The 27,633-nt window shown below is 46.6% G+C and overlaps 2 protein-coding genes across 3 annotated transcripts in view; one reads left to right on the plus strand and one right to left on the minus strand.

The window, feature by feature from the left end:
- Window positions 1–15,304, plus strand: part of CDKL5 (cyclin dependent kinase like 5) — a 214,930-nt gene extending 199,626 nt beyond the window's left edge. Inside the window, exons 20-21 of one of the 2 annotated variants that reach the window (XM_043570770.1) lie at window positions 10,998–11,042; window positions 15,051–15,304. In XM_043570770.1, the coding sequence (XP_043426705.1) occupies window positions 10,998–11,042; window positions 15,051–15,139 (134 nt within the window). In that variant the 3' untranslated portion in view covers window positions 15,140–15,304. Of the gene's footprint in view, window positions 1–10,997; window positions 11,328–15,050 lie in introns of those variants that run through there. The other variant, XM_043570769.1, reaches the window with a different exon arrangement.
- Window positions 1,127–27,451, minus strand: RS1 (retinoschisin 1). The gene is made up of 6 exons (XM_043570775.1): window positions 27,342–27,451; window positions 18,139–18,164; window positions 17,154–17,259; window positions 9,897–10,038; window positions 7,415–7,610; window positions 1,127–5,101 (listed from the first exon to the last, which is right to left on the minus strand). Exons 1-6 carry the CDS (start codon window positions 27,391–27,393, stop codon window positions 4,949–4,951), a joined length of 675 nt encoding a protein of 224 aa, XP_043426710.1. The 5' UTR covers window positions 27,394–27,451; the 3' UTR covers window positions 1,127–4,948.
- Window positions 27,452–27,633: the final 182 nt, after the last annotated feature.

Below are 27,633 nucleotides of genomic sequence, written 5' to 3' on the forward strand. Positions count from 1 at the left end.
GTCCGATTGCCCAAGTAGAATCCTAGCTCCATCACCTAGATCTTGGGTGGCTGTAGGCAAGTTACTTCACTTTTCTGTGCCTCAGTTTCCTTATCTTTAAATGGAAATAATAATAGTACCTACTTCATAGAATTGTGAGGATTTAACAAGATGATAACCTGCAAGGCACTTAATCAGTTCTAGGTAAATATTAGCTAGCTATTTTTTGTGCCTCGGTTGGCAGCCCTTTGAAGTTGAGAAGCAATGTCCCTGAACCTTGACTGCCAGTTCTAGAGAGCTCATTAAGCACTTTACATGTATTTATCCTATTTGATATTTACATCAGCCTTGTAAAATTGTCAGGGTTAAGAAGCACCCAGCTTGGAGCTGTTCTTGGGGTCACGGGAAGCCACAGCCCTTACGGCTAGACATTTGTCAGCAGGCCTTGGCACCCCACGCTCCAGGTAGACAAAAAGATGGGCTTCTGTTAGCACCTGTTCAGAGGCTCACCTTAGGGGTGTAATTTTCTGGCCTCGGACACTGAATTCACAGTGGTACCTTTATTTTGAAATACCTTTGCGTTGTCCAAGTAACCTTCTCCTACACTCCATACCAAAATCAGCTCAGATTTTTGTTTTTCATCTCGGCAACCCTTAATGCTACTTCTTTGTTCATAGCACGTTATTAGTTGTTTAAAACTTTCCTGCAATATGTTATATATATTTTACCGTAATTAAAAAAAAAAAAATCTCCACGGGGCACCTGGGTGGCTCAGTCGGTTAAGCGTCCGACTTTGGCTCAGGTCATGATCTCGCGGTTTGTGAGTTCGAGCCCCGCGTCAGGCTATGTGCTGACGGCTCAGAGCTTGGAGCCTGCTTCCGATTCTGTGTCTCCCTCTCTCTCTGCCCCTCCCCCACTTGTGCTCTGTCTGTCTCTCAAAAACAAATAAGTGTAAAAAAAAAAAAAAATTACAAAAAACAAAAAGAATCTCCTGAAAGTGTAGACCACACTCTAGCATTTGTGAGAATAAAAGTAAACATGTTAACATAAGGTAAAATAATGAGTTTGTGCTACACTATATGTTATTTAATCAAGATTTTTCCCCCACCAAAAAAAAAAAAAAAAAAAAAAAAAATCATACTCCAAACATAGTTCATGTGTTTAATAGCAAGATTCTGTTAGGCTGCAGATGCCCCTCAATAAAAGTTTTGTTTTTATACTTTCTGTTCTAAATTAAATGAAGTAAATAATTAATATGCTGTTATACACAGATTACCTACAGATTAACGTATTATGGATCTCAGTATCTCATTGTTTATTAAATTCTCAAGTATGGAGCGATTTCCGATGTGAAATCTCAGCTGGCTTCTTTGCAGAAATTGACACAGTGATTCTAAAATTGATATGGACATTCAAAGGACTCAGCAGCCCAGACAGCCTTGAAGAAGAACAAAGTTGGAGAGTTAACCTGTTCCAATTTCAAAACTTACTAAAAAGGCTACAGTAATGACAACTGTGTGGTACTGGTATAAAGATAGACCTATAATGGAATAGAATTGAGGATCCAGAAACAAATTCTCACCTTTATGGTTAATTGATTTCTCAAAAAGGATGCCAAGACCATTCAGTGGGGAAAAAGTCTTTTCAACAAATGGTGCTGGGACAACTGGATGTCCACGTGCAGATACTGAAGTTGGACCCCTACCTCATACCATATACAAAAAGTAACCCCAAATAGATCAAAGGTCTAAATGTAAGAAGTAAAACTATAAAACTCTTGAAACATAGGAGTAAATCTTCATGATCGGGATTTGGCAATGGTACCTCAGATATGACACCAAAAACACATGCAACAAAAAAGAATAAATTGGACTTTATCAAAATTTAAAAATGTGTTTCAAAGGACTCCATCAAGAGAGTAAGAAGATAACCTACCGAATAGGAGAAAGTATTTGCAAGTCACGTATCTCCTAAGGGGGTTGTATCTAGAATATTAAAGAGCTCTTACAATTCGTTAATAAAAAGGCCACCTGATTTTTAAATGGGCAAAGGATCGGAAAAGACATTTCTCCAAAGAAGTTATTCAAAAGGCCAGTGAACACATAAAAAAGATGCTTAGCATCATTAGTCCTAGGGAAATGCAAATCAAAAACCAGAGTGATGCTACTTCATACACACCAGGACGGCTCTAGTCAAAAAGATAATAACAAATGTAGAGAACCTGAAACTCTCATATGTTGCTGGTGGGAATGCATAATGGTGTGGCCCCTTTGGAAAATTGTCTGACAGTTCCTAAAAAGGTTAGACGTAGAGTTACCATATGACCCCACCATTCCACTCCTAGGTATATGCCCAAGATAAATAAAAACATATGTCCAAACAAAAACTTGTACACAGGTGTTTATAGCAGCATTATTCACAATAGCCAAAAATGTAGAAACAACCCAAATGTCCATCAACAGATGAACGGATAAATACAATGTGACCTATCCATATAACGGAATGATATTCAGCTATAAGAAGGAATTAAGTGCATGCTGCAACCTGAATGAAACTTGGAAAAACACTATGCTAAGCAAAAGAAGCCAGGCAGAAAATGATCCCATTTATATGAAATGTCCAGAATAGGCAAATCTACTGAGACAGAAAGTCCATCAGTGGTTGCCTAGGGCTGCGGGGACGAGTAGGTTGGGAGGTGATGGTTAATGGGTGCAGGGTTTCTCTGTGGGGTGATGAAATTTTTCTAAAATTGTGATAATGGTTCCTCAACTCTGAGTCTACTAAAAGTCATTGAATTGTACACTTGAAATGGTTGAAATTTGTACGGTATGTGACTTTATCTCATTAAACCTTTACAAAGCAAACATTTCCAACATGAACAATTAGTTGGAGAACCTTTATCACTCACTGCCTCACAGTTTCATTCTTTTCTTCTTTCCTCTTAACCGTACTCGCCTCCTGTGTCTGATGTGACCACTGGAGAGGACCTGAGCTCTTAGGCTACCACCATTTTCTCTGACAATCCGTGTCATGATGAAAGTTCATTCAGCTTTTCAGTAAGGGGCTCTGATGAGGCGTCTGCTCTAAATGGATTTATTCATGTGTCCAAAGGCCAGAGAAGGATTTTTTTCCCCCACCTTGAATTTGATATGTTTGTATTTGAGAGAATACTGAGCAAGGGAAGCATTTTTCCAGGTCCAAGTATACAGTTGGGGGATTAAAAAGATGGTGGGTTAGGGGCACCTGGGTGGCTCAGTCGGTTAAGCGTCTGACTTCAGCTCAGGTCATCATCTCACAGGTCACAAGTTCGGCCCCACATCAGGCTCACTGCTGACCGCGCAGAGCCCGCTTCGGATCCTCTGTCTCCCTCTCTATCTGACCCTTCTCTGCTTGCTCGCGTGCGGATGCATGCTCTCTCCCTCTCTCTCTCTCTCCTCTCTCACTCTTTCAAAATAAACGTTAAAAAAAAAAAAAAAAAAAGGATGGTGGGTTAAATATAGAGCTGTTCTAAGCCCAAAACACCAGGGAAGAGATTTGGGGTTTTTAGGAGGCTTCTCCCTCACAGAGAAGGTGAATGTGATGTCCAGGATCATGTTAGTGTGAGTCTTCACTCGGCTTGGCATTTGAAAACAGAAAGTAACTCAGGAGAAAGCCTCTAGTAGAGGCTGTGCTGTGTCAGGGCCAGGACAGTCTCGGATTCCCCAGTCTTGTCAGAGGGCCCTCATCCCCCAGTTTCACCCCCTCTCAGCTCCTACTTTCATATACCTCCCCTGCCCACTCCCCATGTCATCAGCCTGTCCCCAGGGAAGGGCCTGAAAACTCAGGAGACTGAGACTCTTCCCGAAAGGTCCCAGCTTCATGAGCTCCTCCAGGAGGGGGAAGGCCAGGCCCATGCCAGGCCCGGTCCTTCCCAAGGAGGTTTCAGCCTCAGGAGCAGGCCTGTTTTGTGTGTTGCAAGGCAAGGGGTGAAGTTTAACCGTGGGTCACAAGAAACGTATCCACATCCCTTCTTAGGACTTGCGGTCTGCCCACTTCCTGCAAAGCATGTGGTTAGCTGATGGGCCTCCTCCGTGTAGCCAGTGATCTAGCTCCTGTGCCAACTGGTTTTAAAATGTGAATCCTGTTGAAAAATGGTAGCCCTAGATGAAGGGAAATTCTGGTGTGCTTCGATCATGTGGGGTTCCTAAATACAGAGAAACTTTGCTACTTACACATGCAGTCCGTCCCATGTATTTACCCAAATAGTGACCACAGACTGGAAAACTTTGCTAGAATGGATATGTATGTGATAAGAGCTTTTGTGGCTCCACAGTCCTTGTGTGCGTGGGGGTGAAGGCGCAGAGCAGGGGAGGCCCTCCTACCTGGGGCGATGGTGCCAGCCTCCAGGAGACCAGGACACAGGCTCCCGACTATGCCTTTCGGCCCCCCAGTCACCCCAAATCCTTTCCGTCTGCATACACGGTGCTCTAAAGTTGTGAGAGGCCCTAATTTGGTGAAAACCCCGGAGAGACCGCAAGCCTGCTACCCATTTGCGTTCAAATCGAGGTTTTATGAAACTTCTGTTCCTGTTTTCAGGGTGGTGAAGCAAAAGGGTTTTTAAATTATCTGGGCTCCTTTGTGTTCCCTGAGACCACACCTTTCACACTGTCAGGCCAAACACAAAAACCCGAGAGCAGAAAATTACCCCTGCTACTTAGGCTTTTGATGAACATTGTCTTTAGGGACATTTTCTTTGTTCTTATTTTCTTTGGCCCTGAGTGGGGAATGAGTTCATTTTTCTTTCTCTCTCATTGACATTGGAAACTATGTCTTAAAAAAAAGAAATTATTTCTGCCCAGCTCTGCATTGAAAAGAGCTTGTAAAATTCAGCCGTTTGTCACCCTGTTCAAGCCCTGGTCGCGTCAATGTTCCCCTACGGGCTGCTCTGCGCCCTCCGCCCCACCTGGCAGGCGCCGAGCTGAAGGAGGCGTCACGCACACTTGCTGACGCACTCCAACAGCTCCATCCGGATGGCAATGCGGACGTGCCAGCCCAGTGGGATCAGCCGGATGAAGCGGGAAATGATGGGGGGCCGCAGGAGGTTCTGGACCGTGGAGGTTCGGTCTGAGTTGCCGTAGAAGACCTAAAGAGAGAGGAAATCTTATCACTATCACATCAGGGGAGGGAAAAGGAAGAACAATTCCTATCTGAAGCTGGCCCCAAATTTGAAGTCTGGGAAATCTCAGAAAGTGGTCAAAGGTCAGAGAATTGCATATGCCCGAAATCTGAACTTGTGTGTTAGTGCCTGCATGTTCTAGGCATCTCCGAGTGATTCTCTGGGGACATCTAGAGCTTCCCCAGCCAGTATGGGAGCATTAGCCACACGTGGCTATTTAAATTTAAATGCATTAAAATTAGATAACAATTTCCTTCCTCAGCCGCGCTGATGATGGCTCCTGTGCTCAATAGCTGTGTGTGATTAGTGGCTTCCATATTGGACAGTGCAGATCCTAACATTTCCATTGTCACAGAAGGTTCTATTGGATGGCACTGATGGAAAATGCCTCTTGATTCTCATCACCAATTCTGTGTTCTGATTCTTTGCATTTTGACCAATTTTGAAAAGGACCGCATTGCACTTACAGGAGGAATGTTCTTCTGTTCCAAAGGGATCCAAAGTGAGGCTCGAGTAAAAACTGGTGAGCTGGCCCTGAAGTTGTGAGCCAAAGGTTAAGTGTGTATCTCTACCTCCATACCAATGGCAAATACTTTTTAGACTTGGAAGACTGCTTTTAGAAAAGAAAAGACATAAAAACTAGAGGGAAGATTCTGGAAGGGGGAGTGCAGTACCCAAAGTAGGGAGGAAAAGGTTCTGCTTCGTGTGTTTTGGGATGCAGCATAGCATGATGCAGTGGCCCTGATGGAAAAAGGTGCTGTGGCTGTTCGGCTGCGTTTCCAAAGAAATCATTCTTGGCAGTCTTTCTAGAGTCGTAGAGCTCTGCCTGATGACACTGGAGCGTTTCATTTCTTTCTGGGATTATCTCCTGCAAAAAATCTGGCTGCCACTTTGGCCTCATCTATCTAGAAAACAAGAAGGACCTCGTGTGCCATGATCTTGCCTTTCTTCCCAATAGCAACATCCCACATCCCCTTCTCTCTGCCGTTTGCCCTTGAATCTATTCAAGTTGGGACAGGTGAAGAGGGAGGTTGGAACAGGCTCCTGCAGATTGCCCAAGTGCCTGAGTGGAGTACCTCTTTGCAAAGAACCGTCAAGGCCTTCAGAAATGCAGGCAGGACTTGAAAATGAATTCTCCGTTTCTTTTTGAAAAGCCAGCTAACAAGATCAAAAATGAAATAAAATGTCTAAGTATCAAGATGGTTTCTCCTATTGTATTCAAACTCCTTGAAATCTCAACCCGTGGCTGTCTTGCTGTACAACTTGTCATCACAGGGTACAAAGCCTTCTGATTTTCAGCCACACGTGTCTGCTTAATCTGATTGTCCAAATTAGCCTCAGAAGTCCTTACTCTCAGGCAAAAGGACAGTTAACGGTTCCAAACAGCTAGTGAGTTTTTAATTCATTGCAAATAGACATTATATATATAAAATATTGGTCATATATATATATATAGATACACACTTAATCAAGAGCCTACTGTGAACAAGACTTGGGGCTTGGCCTTTAGAGGTTAGTAGGATATAAAATTGCTCAAAGGTTCAAGTTCCTCTGTGTCTTCATTGCTGGAGTCATTTTAATCATTTACATAGTTCAGTGGCTAACTTGCTGGATTGTCCAGATCTTCCTGGAAGTCAGTCTCAATGGTAAGGAGAGGCCATATCTACATAAATGGACAAGGGCCTAGCCACATCAATAATAGGTCAAGTCACATGTATGCAGCAAAGTGTTCAATGGCTCACGGAGTTTGGAATAGTCCAAATGGCCAGTTTTGTTTTTTTTTTTAATTTTTTTTTTTCAACGTTTATTTATTTTTGGGACAGAGAGAGACAGAGCATGAATGGGGGAGGGGCAGAGAGAGAGGGAGACACAGAATCGGAAACAGGCTCCAGGCTCTGAGCCATCATCAGCCCAGAGCCTGACGCGGGGCTCGAACTCACAGACCGCGAGATCGTGACCTGGCTGAAGTCGGACGCTTAACCGACTGCGCCACCCAGGCGCCCCTAAATGGCCAGTTTTGATCATTTGAGCAACTATAAGCTGGTAGGAGAATTCAAACAAAGATTTCTTTTGCATGCAAGAGTGGTGCTCACTCACAAACTGCTGGGCATCCAGGATACAGCAAGAAAAGACCCTGCCCTGTCAGAGAGTAGACCATGTTGTGGGGAAGAAGCATGGATGACTTCCCTTGCCATGGAGTCAGTGGCGTGACAGGGCAGGAACGGGAGGGAAGTCCCAGAGAGTATGAGCTAAAGGTGGTTTGGGGTAAGTCCAACTTACCCGGTTGTTTCCTGTCTGGTCCTTATAGTAAATCCAGTTCAGGTTCTCATCGGTCCTGTACTGCACGCTGTACTTGGTCATCCACTCATCAATGTCACAGCGCCCCTGGGTGAGGATCCCTGAAATCACCTTGACCTCCTTCAGATCTATCTCTAGCCACTGGCTGCTGTCCTGGTACTTGGACAGCCAGGCGCACCTGCCAGGAACACAGCAAATCACCAGGAGCCCTTTCCTATGAGAGCCTCCAAAGAGCTGAGAGGCACGGCCCTTTGAGGGGTCGCCAGTGCCTAAAGAACCCCTGCAACGCGCGGGCAGTCTGAGCTGCAATCTGTTAAGCACCAAAAGGCCTGTCTCCAAGAAGTGTGCAGCCTCTGTCATACTTGTATCATTCTCTTTCTCCCAGCATCTCCACTGACCAAAGAACAATGGCCAGATTGAACTGATCTGTCAAAGAAGTGCCTTTGAGTGTTGCTGAAATCACCTTTGGGGTGTGGTTGAGTATGTCTGTCTTCAAATCATGAAAATGCATGGTTTTTGCACCCACCAGCTCCCTTCCCTTTTCATTAGTCTCTCCTGATGTCTCTTTCTCCATGAGTCTCACCCCAATTTCAGTCCCTTTATACATATTTGCGTCTCCTTCCAGTGCTGTCATTCATGGCTTTCAGAGAGTGTCTCCCATGTGCAGAACACTGATCCAAGTGGCTCTGGAAGAGCTTTTGGCAATTATAAAGCAAACCAACCAGTGAGGGAACTGATTTGTTTTTTAGCTATGTCTCTCATGAATTGTGGAAACCTATAATTTCCCCTTTGAGGTTTTTATTTACTTTTTGCATATTAATTAGCTTCTCGGGACTCAGTCCTTGGCTGCCTTCTCTTCTAATTCCAGACTTGCTCCTTGCGTGGCTCTTGAAATCTTAACTTCCATCCCAGACCTTTTCTAAATCCCGAAACCTGAGAATCATTTGCTGTCTAGACAACTTCTAGGTGCTGTACAGCATCCCCAAAGAAACATGTCCAAGAGTAAACTCCTAATTGTCTCCAGCCCCTCCTTCCAATATTCATCTTTCAGAATGCTACCCCCATCCTCTGGGGTGTTCATGCCAGCGATCCGAGAGAGATCTTTGTCCCTTTCTCTTTTTTGCCTCAAACATCCAATCCGTCTATTGACTCCATCTCAAGTGTTTCTCAAAGTCATTTACTTTTCTCCATTTCACTGGCACTGCCCTGACCCACATCATCCTCAATTCTTGCCTGGATTGCTACTTTAGCTCACCTCACTAATTACTTCCCCCAACTAAACAGTTCTCCTCACAAGAGCCAGATTTTTCTTTTTTCTTTTCTTTTCTTTTTTTCTTTTTTCTTTTATTTGAGAGAGACAGAGCGCACATGTGCAAGGGAGAGGGGCAGAGAGAGAGAGAGAGAATCTTAAGCAGGCGGCCTGCTGAGCATGGCTTCCGACATGGGGCTTGATCCCACAACCCTGGGATCATGACCTGAGCTGAAACCAAGAGTTGGATGCACAACTGACTGAGCCACCTTGGCGCCCTGAGCCGGAATTTTCTTACAACACAAATCTTACTGTGGTATTCCCCAGCTTTAAATCTTTCACTGCTAGAGTCTGCTAATTGTCCCCCAGTATCCTCTTCCCGTCTTCTTTTAGCAATAGAACACCATCACCACCACCACCACCACCATGTTTTATCTGGGCAAACAGCCACCCAGAAAAGTTCATATTTCCCAGTCTCCTTTGCAGCTAGGTGGGACAACCTGACTAAATTCTGATTGGTGAGATGTGGGCAGAAGTAGCCAATAGGATTATGCTTGTGCACTCTGCTCCTCTTTTCTCCCCCCTGGCTAGAATGTGATGTGCTAGTGGAAGTTAGGGTAGCCATTTTGGGCCCTGAGATGGCAGCTTCATGTGAAGGATGACAGAAGAAGGTAGAAAGAATCTGGACCCCTGATACCATCAGCCGTCATAACAATGAAACTACATGGCCTAATGAAACTTTTAGATGACCAAGAAATCAACCTTTATGTTATTTAAGTTTCTGTACTTTGGGGTTCTTTGTTACAGCAGTACAAACTTGTACTCTAACTAATGCACATTCTGGGTCCTCTCATTATGCCTAAAATAGTGACCATTATTCTTCACGTGACTTCACGATCTGAGATCTGACTTCTGCCTACCAGAGCTCTGGCCTTATCTCACTTGTGCCCTAACTTTGCTGACCTTTACCATCCCCATCCGTGCCCTTCACCATCCCCATCCGTGCCCTTCAGGTAGAGTCCCTCTCCCCATCTAAACTGTGTGCTTCTTGAAGGCCAGGACCTCCGCCACCTTGCCCACAGTCCTCAGCACACGGAAGGCACTCAGTCAATATTTGTTGAATAAATAAATGCATTCTGCCATTTTTTTTCTTACAGAGACCTACATTTTTCAAATCACATGAGAAAAACCGCCTGAGCCACCTGCCCTGCTTACCCAAAGCCTTGACTGTTGAGCCGGGCCTTGTTAGCGGTCCACGAGGAATACCAGCCCACGTACTGCTCCAGGTTGGAGCAGGTGATCTGGTCTGGTGTAACTTCTCCCGATTCGAAACCCAGGGGCTTATGATATGGGCATTCTGGAAAGGGAAAAACAACGCACCTCAAAACACTCATATCACATCGCAACACTCCACAAACCCGACATGACTGACATGCCAAGTCAGACCGTCTCCTTCGTGCTTTGGTAGGTGGAGAATGTTTTGCTCGTCAGCACACTCCACAATGGGTCTTCAACTTATTCGCTGCTCTTATGAGAGAGAGTGAAGATGAAGTCAAAGGATTGCCATAGAGACTCAACCTTCGCAAAAGCAGAGGAAAGGGGCTCTATGGCAACCTGAGGTGGGGGAGGGAGGGAGGGAGAAATACTTCACCTCCTCCACAAACTTAGACATTTGCAAAACCAAGAGGTTCCCAGGGAAATATCATAGTTAAATGCCGTACTCTTTATTTTCCTCATTAACACACTTTTAGCCGTCCGGCGTGATGACGTCAGGGGCCCCAGCTGTCTTCGGGCAGCATATGATGCTAATTATAGGAACAAAGCAATGGTCAGAGGCAAGAAGGGCAATTATATACTGAGACTGACTTCTCGCTCGTAAAGTGCCGTCTTCTCACTAGTCTGATGAATAAAAAAAGGTGTGTGGTGGGGGGGGGGTGTGAAATGTACCTGAGTGACTATTGAATAAGGTACAATTGAAAGGAACTGTTTTTTTTCCAAATAAGAATAGCCAAAGCTGGTTCTTACGTGTCAACCGTCGGCTGCTTCTCACGTATTTCTAAACACATTTAGTGTTGGGTTACCTGGTCACAGACTTCCGCCGATTGCCAGCCCAGCATCCGTTCTCCCCTTGTTTTTGACTAAAGAACCCTAACTTTGTCAGGCAGCAATGTAGGCGCTAGAAAAAATCTTTCCCGGCCTCTTTCGCGGTTAGAAGCGACCACGTGATACAATTTCTGACCACTGAGATATACGACGATGTCTGCTGGGGATTTCTGATCCGTTTTTGCTCACCCCTTTTTTCTTCCCGTTGCCTAGAAAGAAGACCTGATGGCTGGCGCATTGGCTTCTTGCACGACGGGGGTAAGGCCAAAAGAAGCGCCGAGACCTCAGCCCTGATATCCTTAAGCAACTCCCTACCCCTACTCTTTTTACTACAGGAGTCAAAACAAAAGTAATTCACTAAGCCACTCTTCAGGGGATCCCTTATTGACAACCAAACACAAGTCTAGCTATATTTCTGTAAAAAACCAATGGTAAATTTACACATTCTCTTAGTTTTCCGATTGTGAAGAATAAACTTCAAGTAAGTGAAATTATTTTTTGTCCATGTGTAAATCTGAGTTCAGATCAAAGAGCTGAACATGCTGACTGGGGCATCATCCCTTTCCAACAGTGAAACCAGTGCTGGGGTCTTTCTGGAGGATAGCTTCCAAAAGTCACTAAAATTGAACGAAGCATGCAAAAGCTTGAATGCCATGCATCCTGAGACCAGAATGCCCGCAGAGGCAGTCATGCCCTGTCCTCAGAGAGTGAAGACAGAAAGACAGCTTCAGGCCTCTGACCAGGGAGGCTTCACTGCCTTTCTGCCTGATGCACTAAAGGAAAAGGTCCAACCTCCACCATTAGTTGCAGCTCAGTGGGGCTGGAAGTGAGGGGACAGCACTTGTGGTTTATCAAGTCCCCAAGGCTGATGGAGCCTACTAAAATCACGGGAATTCCTGGGAGAGAGGACAGGAGTGATTCACGGGCCCCTCAATCATGCCTTGTGCGGTCAAATCGTCAGGAGGGCTTGTTAAGGATGCAGTTTTCAGTATCCCACCCCCAGAGCAGCCTCATCTTTAACAAGCACACTTTCAAAGCACACTGGGGAAACTTTGGCCTGTGAGAGAAGGCATTTGTCAGTTGGCAGGTTCAGGGGCCTGGTGCCCATGGCCTTGGGGGCCCCTCTACCTCCTCAATTTCCCTCCGACTTGGAGGACAAGCCCATGCCACCAGAAGGTGGGCCAAGGCCCCAGCATCAGAAAGCTGGTTTTCAGTTGGGCCCAAGGTTGTCACTTAAATGCTAACTGTGGGTGTCTCTAAGGCCCCTCCTTCTTGAACCTTCCTTTTCTTGCTCCAGGGCCACCAGCTTGGAGGGAAGGAGCAGAGGGGAAGGAAAAGCAGAGAGGAAGGAAAAGTCCACTCCTGATGGCTTTATTCTTGGCATTTTGCTCTTTCTGTGTCTTTCCCTTCAATCTCTTTTGCCATTTCTTTCCGATTTGCCCATCTAACGGTTAAGAGTGGAAACCTAGGGAGACGAAGCCAGTGGCAGTGGCCTTGGAGGCTGGTGAGGGCTTGTCCAGACACGGACCCTGCCCACACTCTCCAGGAAAGTGATGATCTCACCATCCCCATGGCTTTTGCCTGGCGTCTGGGAGTCAGTGCCTGATTCCCAGGTCCCAAGCCTTATCCCATTGTCCATTTTCCAGGTGAACAGTTCCACCCGGGTGACCCAAAGATGCTTCACACCCACATGTTCCAAACTGTACCCTTCAGTATCCAAGCCCCAAGCCTGCCCCTGTACAGTGCTCCTGTCAGGTATTGGTGCCTCTAGCTACCCAGCTGCTAACCCAGAAACCAGTGGTGTGGCCCAGGGCACAAAGCAGAGACTCTCTGATGGGTCTCAACCTGGGTATCATTGCGGGGGGGGGGAGTTACAGAAGTGCTAATGTTGGGGTCACTCCCTCAGAGATTCTGACGTCATTGGTCTGGGGTAGGACCCGGGTGAGGGGTAGAGCTACAAGTGATTGTAATGGGCAGCCAAGGTCAAGAATGTCTGTCTAGAGTCAGTGTGAGCTGGGATCGGATCCCCATCTCTGTGTGAGCTTAGGCAAGCTGCTTAACCTTTCTGGATCTCAATTTCCTTATCTGTGAAAGGGGACCCACAGCAGTACCTGCCTCCACGATGTCGCTGGCCAAGAGCAACAGATTCTATCGGTGTAATAGGGTGAATGGGTGAATTCGTGGGAATACATTGATGTCTTCTTGAGTTTTTCATGTTTGTCTTTCTGGCGAAGACTCACCCGGGAAGAAATCTAACTCCCCCCCTCCCACTCTGCCCTGCCCCCATCATCCCCTGTACATCTCCCCAAGAAAGAGGGTTCCTAAGGGTTGGGGCTCTTCTTGGGTTTGTGTGTGCACGTGTTCATGTGTGTGTGTGTGTGTGATTTGAGAGAGGAGAGGCTGTAAACCACATAGCATCTCTCAGATTTATGGATTTGGAAGGTCTAGGTGCCAACAGGAATTAGCTGATTGTGCTACAGGAGGGGACTGGAGAATCTGGGCTTTGGCCCTTTTGGGGGAAAGGGGCGTGCCCATGGTAGGGGCCTGAGCTCAGCAGGGACATGCTTCCTCTGAGGGGGCTGGACCACAGATGGGGCCAGGGAGCCCTGAGCTCTGGACACCCTCAGGAAATTTGGGAAGGTCCCCGGGACTGAGCTGAGCTTGGTTCAGAGGGAGAAGACCCCCCAGTAAGGTGTTGGCCTTCAAGTGGGGCTGTGGGCCAGGCAGGGAGCCTGCCACCTGGCCTGAGCCTGAGCCTGAGCCTGAGTCTGCGCCCTGCCCCCAGGCAGCCCTTGCAAACCCATGGGAGTTTGATGCAGTCCAAGGAGAGAGGAAGGACCTTTAACAGTCCTGTCTTCAGACTCCTCGCTAGCCATGAGGAGGACTCAAACTGGAGTTATTTAAACTCGGAAAAATAGAAAATGTGGCATTTCTCACGCTCTATGGACTGTGGGGTCAATTGCAGTCAAGTTATGTTATTGTTTTGCCCGACTCCTCCTTTCCCCTCTCCTCCTCCTTCCACGGTCCTGGCTGGGCTCCCTTTGGGTCCTCATGCAGGCCTGGAGGCCTTCCATTGAGGCTGTTCCCTCTGCCTGTGACACTCCCGTCCCCTCTCTTCCCCCTTCACCCGGCCAACTCTGCTCATCCTTCAGATCTCTGCCAGCCACCCTGTTCCTCTCACTTATTCCCCATCCTTGTCATTATTTATCAGCTCCTCTGGGCTCTCTGGCTCACCATTGTATCCTCTGAGCTGAGCAGAATGCCTGCACATGCTAAGCACTCGATAGTTATTGACTGGATGGTGAATGAAGGGATAAACACAGATTATCGCCCGTCTCAGGTGGCCTCTAGGAGCAAGCAGAGAAGACAGCAGAAACAGGAAGCGGAAAGCTCAGGGAGGAAATCGAGGTCGCCCGGCCCAGAGAACACCTACTGCTCTAAGCCATAGGAAACTGTCAATTGAGTATAAACTAGGATTAAACGGCACGAATAATGTTGCTGGAGGAATTAAGGGGATCCTCGTCAGACTTACACGGAATATGTCCTTCCCACGTTTTCTGCCCAATGCCAGTTTGTTAGGGTAGCTATGAAGCCTGTTGGTATGCTCATCTTAAGTAGAAAAAGAACGTTTGTACATTCATTTTAAGGAGAAACCTACATCGTGTGTGGTACAAGTGGATAAAGCACGGATGTTACGTGGATAAAGGCATGTTCATAATGCGCTGCGAATCCAGACTATACGTAGCATACTAGCCTTTCTTATTCAGTAGATAATCTCGCGGTCGGGAGGCGTGAAAGCCAGACATGGTTATAAAGAACATTTACCTAGAGAAACACAAGGGAAGTTCAGGGACGTTCTTGACAAGAGAGACATGAATATTAACATGCACACGTATTAGGCTTGAACCTATATAACAATGTAGTGGAACATAGAATAATGTTTATAGAATGGAGTAGAAACTCGAAGATAATATAGAGGTATAAAATCTAGAGTAAAGGCAAAGCATTCATGAATCACTGGATTTCTTAGGCTTGGATACTTTCCCTACCCTATTCTTTCCCCTCCGAGGGCCAAGGTGATCTTAGCTAACTGTGGAGGACAGACCTTTTAGTCGTTTTGATAGTGTTAAGATGAAGATTAAGGAGGCCAGAATGCACCTTCTCCTCTGTGGGTGGGACCACTAGACAGTAGCAGCCAGTGTGCACCCGAGAGTACCTCCGGGCAGCTCCCAGTGACCTTCCCTCCCGTCCTTCTGTATCTTATAGGCTCTTCTTCCCCCCTAAGGCGGCCTGTGATGGAAGCAGTGAGTCTCAGGATCCAGAGAGACCAAGCAGCGTTCTTAAGATTCCATTGAGGACCCGAGGCACTGATGGGCGTCTAGTCCTGCTGCCCTGAACCATCTCTTTCATGGAAAAAAACCAATTCACGCCAATGAATCAACCGTGTAACCCTTAGGTTGTGTTTGTTTCTTCCCGGAAATGTCTGTGCCATTAAAAAATAAAATGAGAGGAAAAACAAACAGAAGATGGTGGGGAGTGGAGAACACGTAAACTAAAAGAATTTCCGATTTCAGAACTTCGAGTGCACGGCAACTGTTTAGGGGAGAGAGCTTGGGGGACCCCGGTTGACTTCACATTCCCCAAACACACAGCCCTCCTCAACTTCACAGTTGATTGGGTCAATCTGCATAAATAATCTCTTTTCAAGTTGGTGGGTTTTTTTAGAACTCGGAATGGAGTTCCAGTAAGGTCTTCGTGTCTCTAGTGAAGAGAACGTTTGTTTCCACTGCATGGGAAACTCCTTCAGGGAGAAGATAATGCCTTCTTTTTTTTTTTTTTTTTTGCCTCCCCATCAGTGCCTGGCACATAATAGACACATGATGAGAAAGGGTGGAACTGAATTTTAAATGGATTATTAAGGAGGGTGCTTCAATATTGACTGGGCAGACCACACCAGTATATAATGGTTGCAGGAGCTCCTGCCGCGGAGCACAGTGGGGCATCCAGTAGAAGCCCACCAGACTGCACAGCACTTGCTGCTTTCCTCATGACAGGGGCCCCACTGTTCCTTTCCGATAGACTGAATTCACAAACCACTTCCTACCCCTTCAGTAAATAGGGAAGGGGAGGCAGCAAAGGCCTTGGGAGACTCTCCGCTGCCTCCCCCACAATATGCTATTTTAATGCAAATTTAATGAAATAATGAAGAGAAGCTCGCACACGCGCACACACACACTGTCTCTAGCGGAGCTATTATTAGGTGATTATGTACCCTGCAGAGGGTAACGAGCACAGTTTCGAGCAAAAGAGGCTCTGAGCCGTGCAAAGCACTGAGTGTTGCAAGGATTTTCTGGGCCCCCAAGTCCCTGAAAGTCAGAGTGTGAGCTCTCAGGAGGCAGGAAACTGTGGCCCTTAAACCAAATGTGGCTCACCGCCCGTTTTTGTAAATAAAGTTTTATTGGAACACAGCCACACGCATGTATTTACATATTGCCAGCGGCTGCTTTCCTACTACAAAGGCAGAATTGAGGAGTCGGGACCCTAGGGCCTGCAAAGCCACAAATATTTAGCATCTGGTCCTTTACAAAGTTTGCTGGCAGGAACCTTACAGGAAGACGCTTGTATTAGCCAGGAAGGGCTATGTTAGGCTGCAGAACAAATTGTCTTGGAAATTTCAGAGGCTTAACACGACAGCGGTTTATTTTTCACTCAGGTGACTTGTCCGTTATGGGTTGGCAGGGTTTCTGCTCCATTCAATTTCCTGGGACCCACACTGGAGGAGGAACCATTTCTCAAGCAGGGAAGGGAAAGCCGGAGAGTCAAGTACCAGCCCTTAAATGTTCATTTTGGAAGGGACGCGGCTCGCTTCGGCCGGAGCCACTCTAAAGGGGGTGGAACGTGGGGGAGAACATGGTTGTTCGCTGAGCAGTAAACCCTCGGGCACAGTACTATTACCTCCCTTTGACAGAAAAAGACCCAAGGGGGAGTCCCAGAGCTAAGAAGGGAGGCAGGCAGGATTCCAGCTCTGGACTCTCTGACTCAAAAGGCTGTCCTCTTCTCAGAACGCCCTGCCTCCTACCACTGACTTATTTTCACAAATTCCATTAGTCCATTTCATTGAAAATAGGCGCCATCTCACCGTCTCACCCAGGCCAGGGAGAGAGGCAGGAAGCTGTTTCTGAACAATGACATCCGTGTGGTATGTTGGAGCAGTGGCCGTTGTGGGATTTGAAGTTCGGAGGCCAACTGCGGGAAACCCAGAGCCTAGCGTGCCGGGGGGTTAACTCGGCCAGGCGGAAAGGAAAAGGAGAAACAACGTTCCCCAGGACACCGCGAGGATCCGGTGCCCTAAGCAGAGGAGACACTCACCCGGAATGCAGTCTAAGGAGGTGGCGCCAGCAGACCAGAGGGCATTGGCACCTCCTTGGCAATCGCATTTGCATGCTTTGTGGTACCAGGGGTCCTCACCCTCATCCTGCGGGAAGCCAGAGGGGAAGGAGTGTCAGAAAAGTCACAGGCAGGGCCGCCTGGGGGGCTCAGTCGGTTAAGCATCTGACTTTGGCTCAGGTCATGATCTCACGGTCTGTGAGTTCGAGCCCCGCGTCGGACTCTGTGCTGACAGCTCGGAGCCTGGAGCCTGCTTCCGATTCTGTGTCTCCCTCTTTCTGTAACCCCTTCCCCGCTTGTGCTCTGTCTCTCTCTCGAGAATAAATAAACATTTAAAAAATTATAAAAATACAGAGAATGCTCCAGGTATGAAAATTTCAGGGGAAAGAAAGAAAGATCACAGGCAAAGGCAACCGTGGCCAGAGCCACTGGAAGAGTTTGTGTTCAAGAACATTGCTCATTCATTACCTGTATTCTGTGGCCGCTTTTGCACAAGAGCAGCACAACCGGCATACTAATCCAGGCTTAAGACATACAGTTGCCACTCATCTTTGAGTCCAGATAAACAAATGTCCGCCACTGTGGATGGACAGCTAATGATCTCACAGACGCACCACGTGGGGAGCACCGCTCACCCCATTATAGTTACCTTCAGGGTTTGGGGGCGGGGCCCGGTTCAAGGTCAGGCTGCTTACTTCTGGAGGTCCCTTTTAGGGATCGGTTTTAAAAGGTAATGGATTCATGATCACACCGCCTGAATTAAGACCTGGTTCACTTGCATTCTCTCATTAAAACACCAATCTTGAACTTGCCCAGATAAAATAGGCTCTTGCCACCACCAGAATAAAGTACCTTTAAAAAGTACCTTTAAAAAAAAAAAAAAGGATAATCCTAAACATTATTTTGAGCTAGGAAAATCTTTAAGAACAGTATCCATGTAAATCCCAGCCTTCTTACTGTAACATACCTCAGTAGACGACAGTCCCAGTGTGGCTAAGCAAAAGGACAAGAGAGGAGAAAATCAGGTTAAAAGAAGAAACAAATTCAACAAGGAGAAGTGAAATGAAAATAGTCACATAAAAGTTAACAAAGCCCCTTCGGGAAGAAGTCAAACTAAGTAAATATATATGTCAGGAAAAACATCCACAGATCCTGAGAAACCAGGGGCAGTAAAATTAAACAGAGAAGGATCATTATTATTATTTTTTAGGTAAACTCTACCCCCAACACGCGGCTTGAACTCAAGACCCCGAGATCAAGAGTCACATGCTCTATCGATTGAGCCAGCCAGGTGCCTGTATTATTTTCATTCTTTATAGAATTTTGGAAAATAATGTAGCAAAGGGGGTGGGGAAGCACCCATATTTCTTATCACCAAAGGCAACACTGTTGACATTTTCATATCAATCTTTCCAGTCTTTTTTCTATGTGTGTTTTTTAAAACGTACTTGAGAACCTAGTATTTAAACAATGTTTACAATTTACATTGTTAAATTTGACATTAAGTGCTACCTTCTTCCTTTACTTACTTCTTCTTCATCAGCAGCAGCAGCAACAGGATCCCTAGGGTCTGCCTTATGTGCCAGTCAGGAGCTGATTCCTAGTCCCCCCCCACCCCGCACCCCCGCACTTGACACATTTAGGTTATTTAGGATTAACAAATTGTTTAGAAAATCTTGTTAAGGTTTGTCTGTAATGTACTGGAAATATCAAACCACAAAGTGTATAAATACTGTATAATTAATGTGGGAAAACGATGTCAAATTTAACATAAAACTAACATATAAAGTATCTTTATAGAAGTACGAATAAAGAGAATGAATGCACAATTTACAATTTTTAAATTTTTTAAAATTTCTTTTTGAGACAGAGACAGAGCATGAGCAGGGGAGGGTCAGAGAGAGGGAGACACAGAATCCGAAGCAGGCTCCAGGCTCTGAGCTGTCAGCACAGAGCCCAACGCGGGTCTAGAACCCACAAACCATGAGATCATGACCCGAGCTAAGTCGGACGCTTAAGAGTGAGTGCCCTGAATGCACAATTTAATAGGAAAAGAGTTTGTATACATTAGCATAAACTGATTGTTTAAACTCTGCTGCCCAATGCATAAGCACTAGTCCCATGAAGCTACTTGCGTTCAAATTAATTAAAATTAATAAAATTAAACATTCAATTCCTCGGTCACACCAGCCACATTTCAGTGCTTCCTGGCCACATGTGGCTAGTGGCTGATGTACCGGAGAGCACAGGTACAGAACATTTTCATCACAGCAGAAGATTCCATTAGGCAGTGCTTGCTAAAGTACCAAAGCTCCGTTTTCCATTTTCAACAAAATGGATATCTTCATTTCTTTTCTGATTACAAAAGCAGCACATACCTATTATAAAAATCTTGACCAAAACTGGAGTGTAGGCAATAGGAAATAAAAGTCCCTCAACCACTTTCCTATCTAAAAGTTGAATCTTATGCCCCCCACCCCCGTGCGCGCGCGCGCGCACACACACACACACACACACACACCCCTTTCAGATTGTTACTGAGAGTAATGGTCTCATCTTTTGTATCACAATTATAAAAGCTATCTTTTTCAAACTGTGCCTTCATTTAAATAATACATGTTTACTTCTTCTGCAAACCCCTTTTTTTTGTGTCCACTGTGAGCCTGGCACTGCCCCAGGGCCTGGGCCTTCTGAAATAGAAGCCTTGCTCTCTGCCCACAAGGGGCTTGAGGACCCATGAGAAGACACTGGATGATGCACACGGTGAGCACTCCACTGGGTTCTGCATAGGCTGCAATGGGAGTTAAGGGGAACATATGTTTTAGTCAGAGCAGTTGAGGGCTACCCCTCCTCTGCGGCCCCAAACTGCTGTCTCTCCTGGGCCCTCGTACACCGGTTATTCATTCCTAGAGATTCCTTGGCCTACCTGCTATGGGCAGAATTAATCCTCTCAGATAGCAATGAAGGTTAGGAGCGCCATCTTGGTTGGAGGCCAAGCCCTGTGCTAGCAAAAGAAGTTACCAACGACTTCTTATTTTCGTACCCAATGGACTCTTTCCAACACTGACCTTATGTCTTCATGCTCCAATATGCTCTCGGTCCCTTCCTTCTTCCTTTAGCTTCCATCACACAGTTCACCTGGTGCTCCCATCACTCTAAATACCCTTGTCAGTCTTCTCTGAGAGCTCTGCTTCTTCTACCCGCCTCATAAATGTTGCTAAACCCAAGATTACAATTCTTGCTTTGAATGGCTTACCGGGCATCTCCCCATAGGTGTCTCTTCCTACCTAAACTTGGACACAACCAAGTCTTGACAAGGTCATGGAGCAACCTGCACTCTCCTGTGCTGCTGGTGGGGATGTAAGTTGGTCTACCTTCTTTGAAAAACTACGTGGCAGCCTATAGGAAGGTTGAATGTATATGCGCCCTAGGACCCAGCAGTTCTGCTCCTAAGTACCCACCAGAAACGCGTGCATATGTTCTCCAACTAACCAAAACCTGTGCTGGATTCCTCACAGCAGCAGTCTTTGTAGTAACCCCAAATCGGAAACACCCGCATGCCCATCAAGAGTAGAATGGGTACACGTGGCAAATTCATACAGTGGGCCACCACATTGCAGGGCTGAGTGGAGGGTCCCTTGCTCAAGTGGACACACCATAGGGGTCCATTTAAAAGTAATCTATGCCATTAGACGTCAGGGTCTTGGTCACATCTGGCGTGGGGAGCAGCAAGGTGAAAGCCCACGGTTGCCAGTCGGGGGCTGGCAATATTCTGCTATTTGATCTGAGTGCGGTCATACGGGTGTGTTCGACAGTGACAATTCACTGGGCTGTACTTTTCTGTATGTATATCTTACCTCAATACTCTGTTTTATACCTCAGCTCATTACGACCTTCCTCAAATTGTTCTTCCCCTTTATTTCTTATCCTACTGAGTGGCTTCCCTGTTCACTTAGCATCTCATCTAGAGACTTGGGATGTGTCTTAGTCCCCTTTCTTTCTCTCTAAACCCCCATATCCAACGTCTCCCAGGGGCCTCTATCCTCTCTGCCCCCGCTGCCACTGCCTGTGTTGGGCTCCTACTCTCTCTCCCTGGATGCTCTCCCTGCTGAAGAGAGACCTTGCCTCATCCACCCTTCACGCTGCCGGTGGGGCGAAACGCAGACCGGATTGTGCCACCTTCTTGCTCCAAACCCTTTGGCGGGTCCCCGGTGCAAGGGTCCAGGCTCCATCTGTGACATTTATTGGTTGTATGGCCACATCTCTCCACTTCCTTATGCCTAAAATGAGTATGATAACGATGTGTCTCTCAAGGAAATTTCCATCATCTCTCTCCTGCCTGCCTCTCCAGATTCATGTTTTGCGTTCTCTACTACCTGCAACTCATCACACGTGCCAGGCTGTTTCATGCCTCCGTGCCTTTGTATGATTTCTTGGCTTTAAAGGCCCTCGTCTCACAACATTTCTGCCAGCTTATTCCCTTCCCTGCGAAGGGGACTTTTTCTGTCCCCCGTGTACAACTCACCACTTGCTCTGGCCTTTATGCCCCACCCCTTTCTTGTGCACAGGTTTATCTAAGCACTTGTACGATTATAGAAATTAATATGGAAGATACTTGATGGTGACTGGCCCCAAAGCGTTTATTCATTAAGTAATATTCATTGAGTGTCTACTATAGTCCAGGCCTGGCTTTAGGCGTTGGGGATATAGCCCTTAACAAAATGGGAAAAGTACCCACCTTCATAGGGTGTATATAGACTAGGCTGGGGGTGGTGAGGGCTAATGAATGAATGAATGAATGAAGTGTCCTGCAGTGAGAAGGTGATGTTGGAGCAAAGACCCGAAAGAGGTGAGACACCTGTGAGCAAAGCATTCTGGGCAGAGGGAACACTAAGTGTAAAGACCCTGCAGTGGGTGGGTAATTGACGTGTTCTAGAGAGAGCAAGGAGCCTCTGGGGCTGGAGCCAGGGAATGAAAGAGGGTTTTAGGAGATGAAGAGAGGGGGTATGGGACGCAATCAGTACAGGGCCTGTGGGCACGTGAGGACTTTGGCATTTAGCCTGAGTAGGCCCTCATAAGGGTTCGAGTAGAGGAGGGACAAGACAGATCATGGTTTATGAGGCTCCCTCGGGCTGCTGGGTGTAGACTGGATGGTCTGGGGCAAGGCCGGAAGCGGAGAGCCTAAGCGGGCAAGCAGCGGTCCATCCAGAAGGGAGATGATGGGGGCTTGACCCAGGTGGTGGCAATGGAGGTGATGAGAAGTGGCTGGCTTCTGTCTTTGGAAGGCAATGCCAAGAGTACTTGCTGACAGATGACGTGGGTGTGACAGAAAGAGAGGTTCAAGGCCTGAGGCACTGGGAGGATAGACCTGCCGTTTACTGGGCGCGGGGAAGGCTCCAGGAGGAACAGGGGGGCGGAGGGGGGGAATGGCGCGAAGATGTTCCATTCATTGAGGCTGAGCGGGCAGCTGGTTGGAAAGCCCAGACAGGCTCGGTGGCGCCCCGTGGCCGTTGGAGTGAATGCACACGTGAAGCCACCGCCTTAGTCTCGCAGCTGCTCCCCAAGAACTGCAAAGCGCACGAGCAATTGGCATCTAGTCGATTTGGGGGTTGTTAATCCAGGAGACACTTGGCTCCACCCCACCTTCTAGTGAAGCTGGGCGTGGCTGAGGTACAGAAAGGCCCTGTCAGTGGGGCCAACGTCAGTCGTGCCAAGATCCTCTTTCTGGAGGCCGGCGGGGGGGGGGGGGGGGGGGGTCAAAGGCAAAGCCTGTGGGGTCACTGACAGTGTGGCCTTGATAACCAGATCAATTTGACCCAGAGGCTGCGTCTGTCACTGAGGGGGGTTTATGCAGCCGCAACTGAGCAAACCCAGGGTTCAGATAAGAGCCTTCTGGGTTCTGCATTCTGCAGAAAGAGAGAAGGCCAAAAAGAAGGGAGGGGGACGTACTGCCACCGTCTGCCTGTGGAGACGAAGAGTCCTAAGAGGCAGACCTGGTTTCAGAGCCACTTCCTGTGTTCGGTCAGACGTCGGGCAGATTTCTGATGTGTTGTCCCTCCCAGCCTCCACCCCCTGGAAAGCGGAAAGTATTTGTCTATAGACAGGCTGGGGGGATCTGAGGCACTGGATCCTTATGGAAATGAGCAGAGAAAGGACAAGTGCTTGACAGGAAAAGCTGCCCCCAAGGGAGCAGCGACACGGCTGTGTGGCCCCCAATATGATTTGATCACCGAAACGCTGGCAAACCAAAGCAAAAGCCTGTTTGGCTGCAACATTTTATAATACCAGAAAATAGCATTGTTGGAATGAGCGACAGAAAACGGGTCAGGCTTTAAAGGAGAAAGAGGAAAAGATTTTGATTATGTGGTTGTATGTTTTTCTCCCTACGTGGATTGTTCTCGAGATTCCTCCCCATGGTACGGGTTTCCACTAGAGCGCCTGAGATGTCCCCCACGCACCGACCTTAGGTGTGTGCAACAGGGGCTCATGCCGCCCTTTTGCCCAAAGGGCCACTCCGTGGGGAAACCCGTTACCACAGCAAGAAAATTCGAGGCTTTGCTGTTTCTCAAAGTGTACCTTGCAAGCTCAAGAGGAAAAGTGGGCATTAGACACGCGCAGGAAAGACTCTTTTAGTCCTTTTGATGGATGTCACTAAATACAGAGCCTTCCTTCCCATGGAAACAGATGAAGCTGAGGAGAAAAGCATAAGATTACGAATGACAAAAAGTGTCAGTAACTAGCTTCCCATCTACTTTAGGAATAAGGGTAAGACACGGGAAGAAAACGGCAGGCTGCGGCAATGTCCCTCTCAAAGAAGGAGAAAGAAGGAAACTGTTCTGGTGTGAAAATGTTGCTATTTTTGGCTACAGGCATATTCATGGGTACATGCTTCAACACAGATGAATCTCAAAAACATTTTCGAAGTGAAAGATAAAAGACCATATGTTGTATGATTCCATTTAAACCTAATGTCCGGAATAGGCAAATCCTCAGAGACGGAAAGTAGATCGGTGGTTGCCAGGGGCTGGGGAGAGGGGGAGATGGGCTTAATGTCTACTGGTTTCTTTTGGGGGGTGACAAAATGTTCTAAAATTGGATTGTGTGCTCCACACATCCAGAAATATACTAAAACCCATTGAATCGCACACTTTAAATGCGTGAATTTAATGGTATAGAAATTACATCTCTCCGGGTGCCTGGGCGGCTCAGTCGGTTAGGCATCCGACTTCGGCTCAGGTCATGACCTCACAGTTCGTAGGTTCGAGCCCCGTGTCGAGCTCTGTGCTGACAGCTCGGAGCCTGGAGCCTGCTTCGGATTCTGTGTCTCCCTCTCTCTCTCTCTGTCCTTCCCCTGCGTTCTCTCTCTCTCAAAAATAAATAAACATTAAAAAAAAAAAAGAATTACATCTCAGTAAAGCTACTTAAAAAAAAACCCTACGTCCCTTATGGTTGACACACCTGTAAGATGAGGCTTGATTTTTTTATATATATAATGAACATGACCAAGTGATAGACCTATATATTGTAATAAGATGGATTTTTAAAAACCATCATTTGCACTGAATCCAAAATGTCCAACGGAAGATAAATAGAAGCTTGCCTCGGTTATAAGATGCACGGAGTTTTGGGCTGTGATCATTTGTGCATTCCCAAATGAACCTTCGTCCGACGCCTAAGTGGAGTCAATCTATTTATCTTATTTCACTGTAATAAGGAGCCGCTGCCACCGTGGAACAGAAACAGTGAAGAATAAATTAGACAAAGAACCTTTGTCTTCAGGTTCCCAGTTGTGCAATAGAAAACATCTTTCCCGTCTGCGTTGGCCTCGATTCTCTATCTGGATGGCGAACTGATTAAATACAGCAACCGCATCCTGTAGTTTTTCTCTGTCTCTCGAGCACCCCTCTAGTTCGGGCTAGAGCACGCACAGGTCGCCAAGCCACACTGACCATAAAATGGTCACCAGACCACCCAGTGGACCACATGCCATTCTGCCTAGACAGATGGTATTTTCTGCTCTTCGTGGAAATTCCTGGAGCTCCTCAGCCGCGCACACAGATTGTTAAGCTCTAGGACAGGAACTAATGTTGTGCTCTGTGCCTCAGGACAGTGTGTGTTTTAGTACAGGTATCTCCCGAAAGGGCCGGTCTAATATAAAAATGGGCTGGAAAACTTTTATAGGGCTTCTTCTCACGTGGGGGTCACAGAGCACAGTTGTTAGGCTCAGCACTGGGAAAGTAACAAAGATCTGCTCTGCGTTCTTACACGATGTTTGGCCTATAGCAGGAACTCAGGGATGGGTTAAGGAGCCGACAAAAGAGTGAATGGATGGATCGATGGATGGATGGATGGATCTCAATGCCTATCACACAGAAATCTGAGGGGGAGGCCTACGGCCCTCAGACAACCAGAGGTATTGGAATCTAGGCCTTGCAAGGCTCTGTTTAGATTTTTCTTGCTGAGGAAAGGGCAAGGACTAAAGGAAAAGCAACAAACCGCCCGAAGCACCTTCAAGTGTTGAGAGTTACTGGGGCAAGTTGCTGACTGACTCTTCATTGCAAAGAGGAAAAAAAACCCAGACAATTGGTCTACACGATCCCTACTTAGAACTATATTTGGGTGGGGCGCCTGGGTGGTTCAGTCGGTTAAGCGTTCGACCTTGGCTCAGGTCATGATCTCACGGTCCGTGAGTCCGAGCCCCGAGTCGGGCTCTGTGCTGAAAGCTCAGAGCCTGGAGCCTGCTTCGGATTCTGTGTCTCCCTCTCTCTCTGCCCCTCCCCCATTCATGCTCTGTCTCTCTCTGTCTCAAAAATAAATAAACATTAAAAAAAAATTAAAAAAAAAAAAGAAATATATTTGGGTTTGTAAAATGACCTTGGGATTATATTCATACAGATCTTTCCAAATACTGAGAAAGGTGACTAAAAAAGTCATGAGAATGGGAGATATGAAAGGACGTACTCTAGCAATAACATCTAATGAGAGGGCAGAGAGGAGCGCGATTTAAACCAGGGATCCTGGGGCGCCTGGGTGGCTCAGTTAAGCGTCCTACTTCAGCTCAGGTCACGATCTCGCGGTCAGTGAGTTCGAGCCCCGCGTCAGGCTCTGGGCTGATGGCTCAGAGCCTGGAGCCTGCTTCTGATTCTGTGTCTCCCTCTCTCTCTGCCCCTCCCCCCTTCATTCTCTGTCTCTCTCTGTCTCAAAAATAAATAAATGTTAAAAAAAATTAAAAAAAAAATAAACCAGGGATCCTGACTCATGACTGTGTATCCGGTCATTTGCAGAGTGGAGAGGCCTCCTCCTTCCTGCCCTCCTTACTTACTTCCTGTGACACACACAAATACACAATGACCCAAAGAAGCCATCCTGCCAATTGCTAATGTCCAGAATGAACCTAAAAAGGAATTCTCAGCTAACAGGTCCTTGAGACCTGAGAGAGGCATGGAAGAGTGTTATTTTCAAAGACTGAGAGAGAATTTCCTCGTCGAATTGGGTGATATTTTAGAGAGTTGCTTTTAATTTCTTCTTATTTAGGCATATTACTCCTGCCAGGGCCATATTTAGAAATTTTAAAATGACTGAGTGTTACAGAGTCTTTGGAGATTCCTGACTCTCAGTTGGATTATGTTTTCTATTAGAGTCCAGTGGGACTTGGCGTGTTATGTTAATCCATGTTTAAACGAGAGTGACCTCACGTCCCGATTTGCCCGGGACAGCCCTGGTTTACACCTGTTGTCCCAGCAGAATTATTAATAGCATCGTCTTCCACTCTCGATGGCATCCTACTTTGGAAGATTAAATTCTACAATCACTCTAATTTTGACTTCTCAAAATTTTCAAGGATACACCACACTTCCTTATCAATCGTGGCAATTTATAGCTCTTTTCTATGATTTCTGAGACCCTTCCTTCTTTCTGTCCCATTTAGAGCATCCCTTGAACTTTAGGAGGCTCCTCGGAGAACCAGAAAGCCAGTGGTGAGAGACTAAGAGAATCACTTCCACATAAAGACAACCGTTATTCATTAACAATGCATCTTGGTTAATTAACATGCCTTGTTAATTAATGATGTTTTAATTATTCAGGTTGCATTGCTATTAACCAGCTAAATTATTCATTCAATTGTACTATTAAGTATTCGATAAATGCTAATGGTTGGGCAGCACATACCTTCGTAGCCAAAAAGAAGTAAGAACAAGAAACCTTCTATCTTGCGTGGCATTCTCCCCTTGTCCTTGGCTGTAGCTCTACCTTATCCGAGTGGAGGGTTTCCTCAGAAGCAGGAGCTTAACTTGAGCACTGGCCTCATTAAGCATCTTATTCCATTTAGTTCTTAGGGATTTGGCTGAGCCCTACTAAGTTAACCCACACAGCTACCTGCCTCAACAAGGAAGTCTCAGAGAAGAAGCTAATGTCAACTGACGTTGCTGTGTAGCAAAGGAAGATACTGGTATTTTATGCT

The sequence above is a fragment of the Prionailurus bengalensis genome, chromosome X, assembly GCF_016509475.1.
Source record: "Prionailurus bengalensis isolate Pbe53 chromosome X, Fcat_Pben_1.1_paternal_pri, whole genome shotgun sequence".
Taxonomy (NCBI): domain Eukaryota; kingdom Metazoa; phylum Chordata; class Mammalia; order Carnivora; family Felidae; genus Prionailurus; species Prionailurus bengalensis.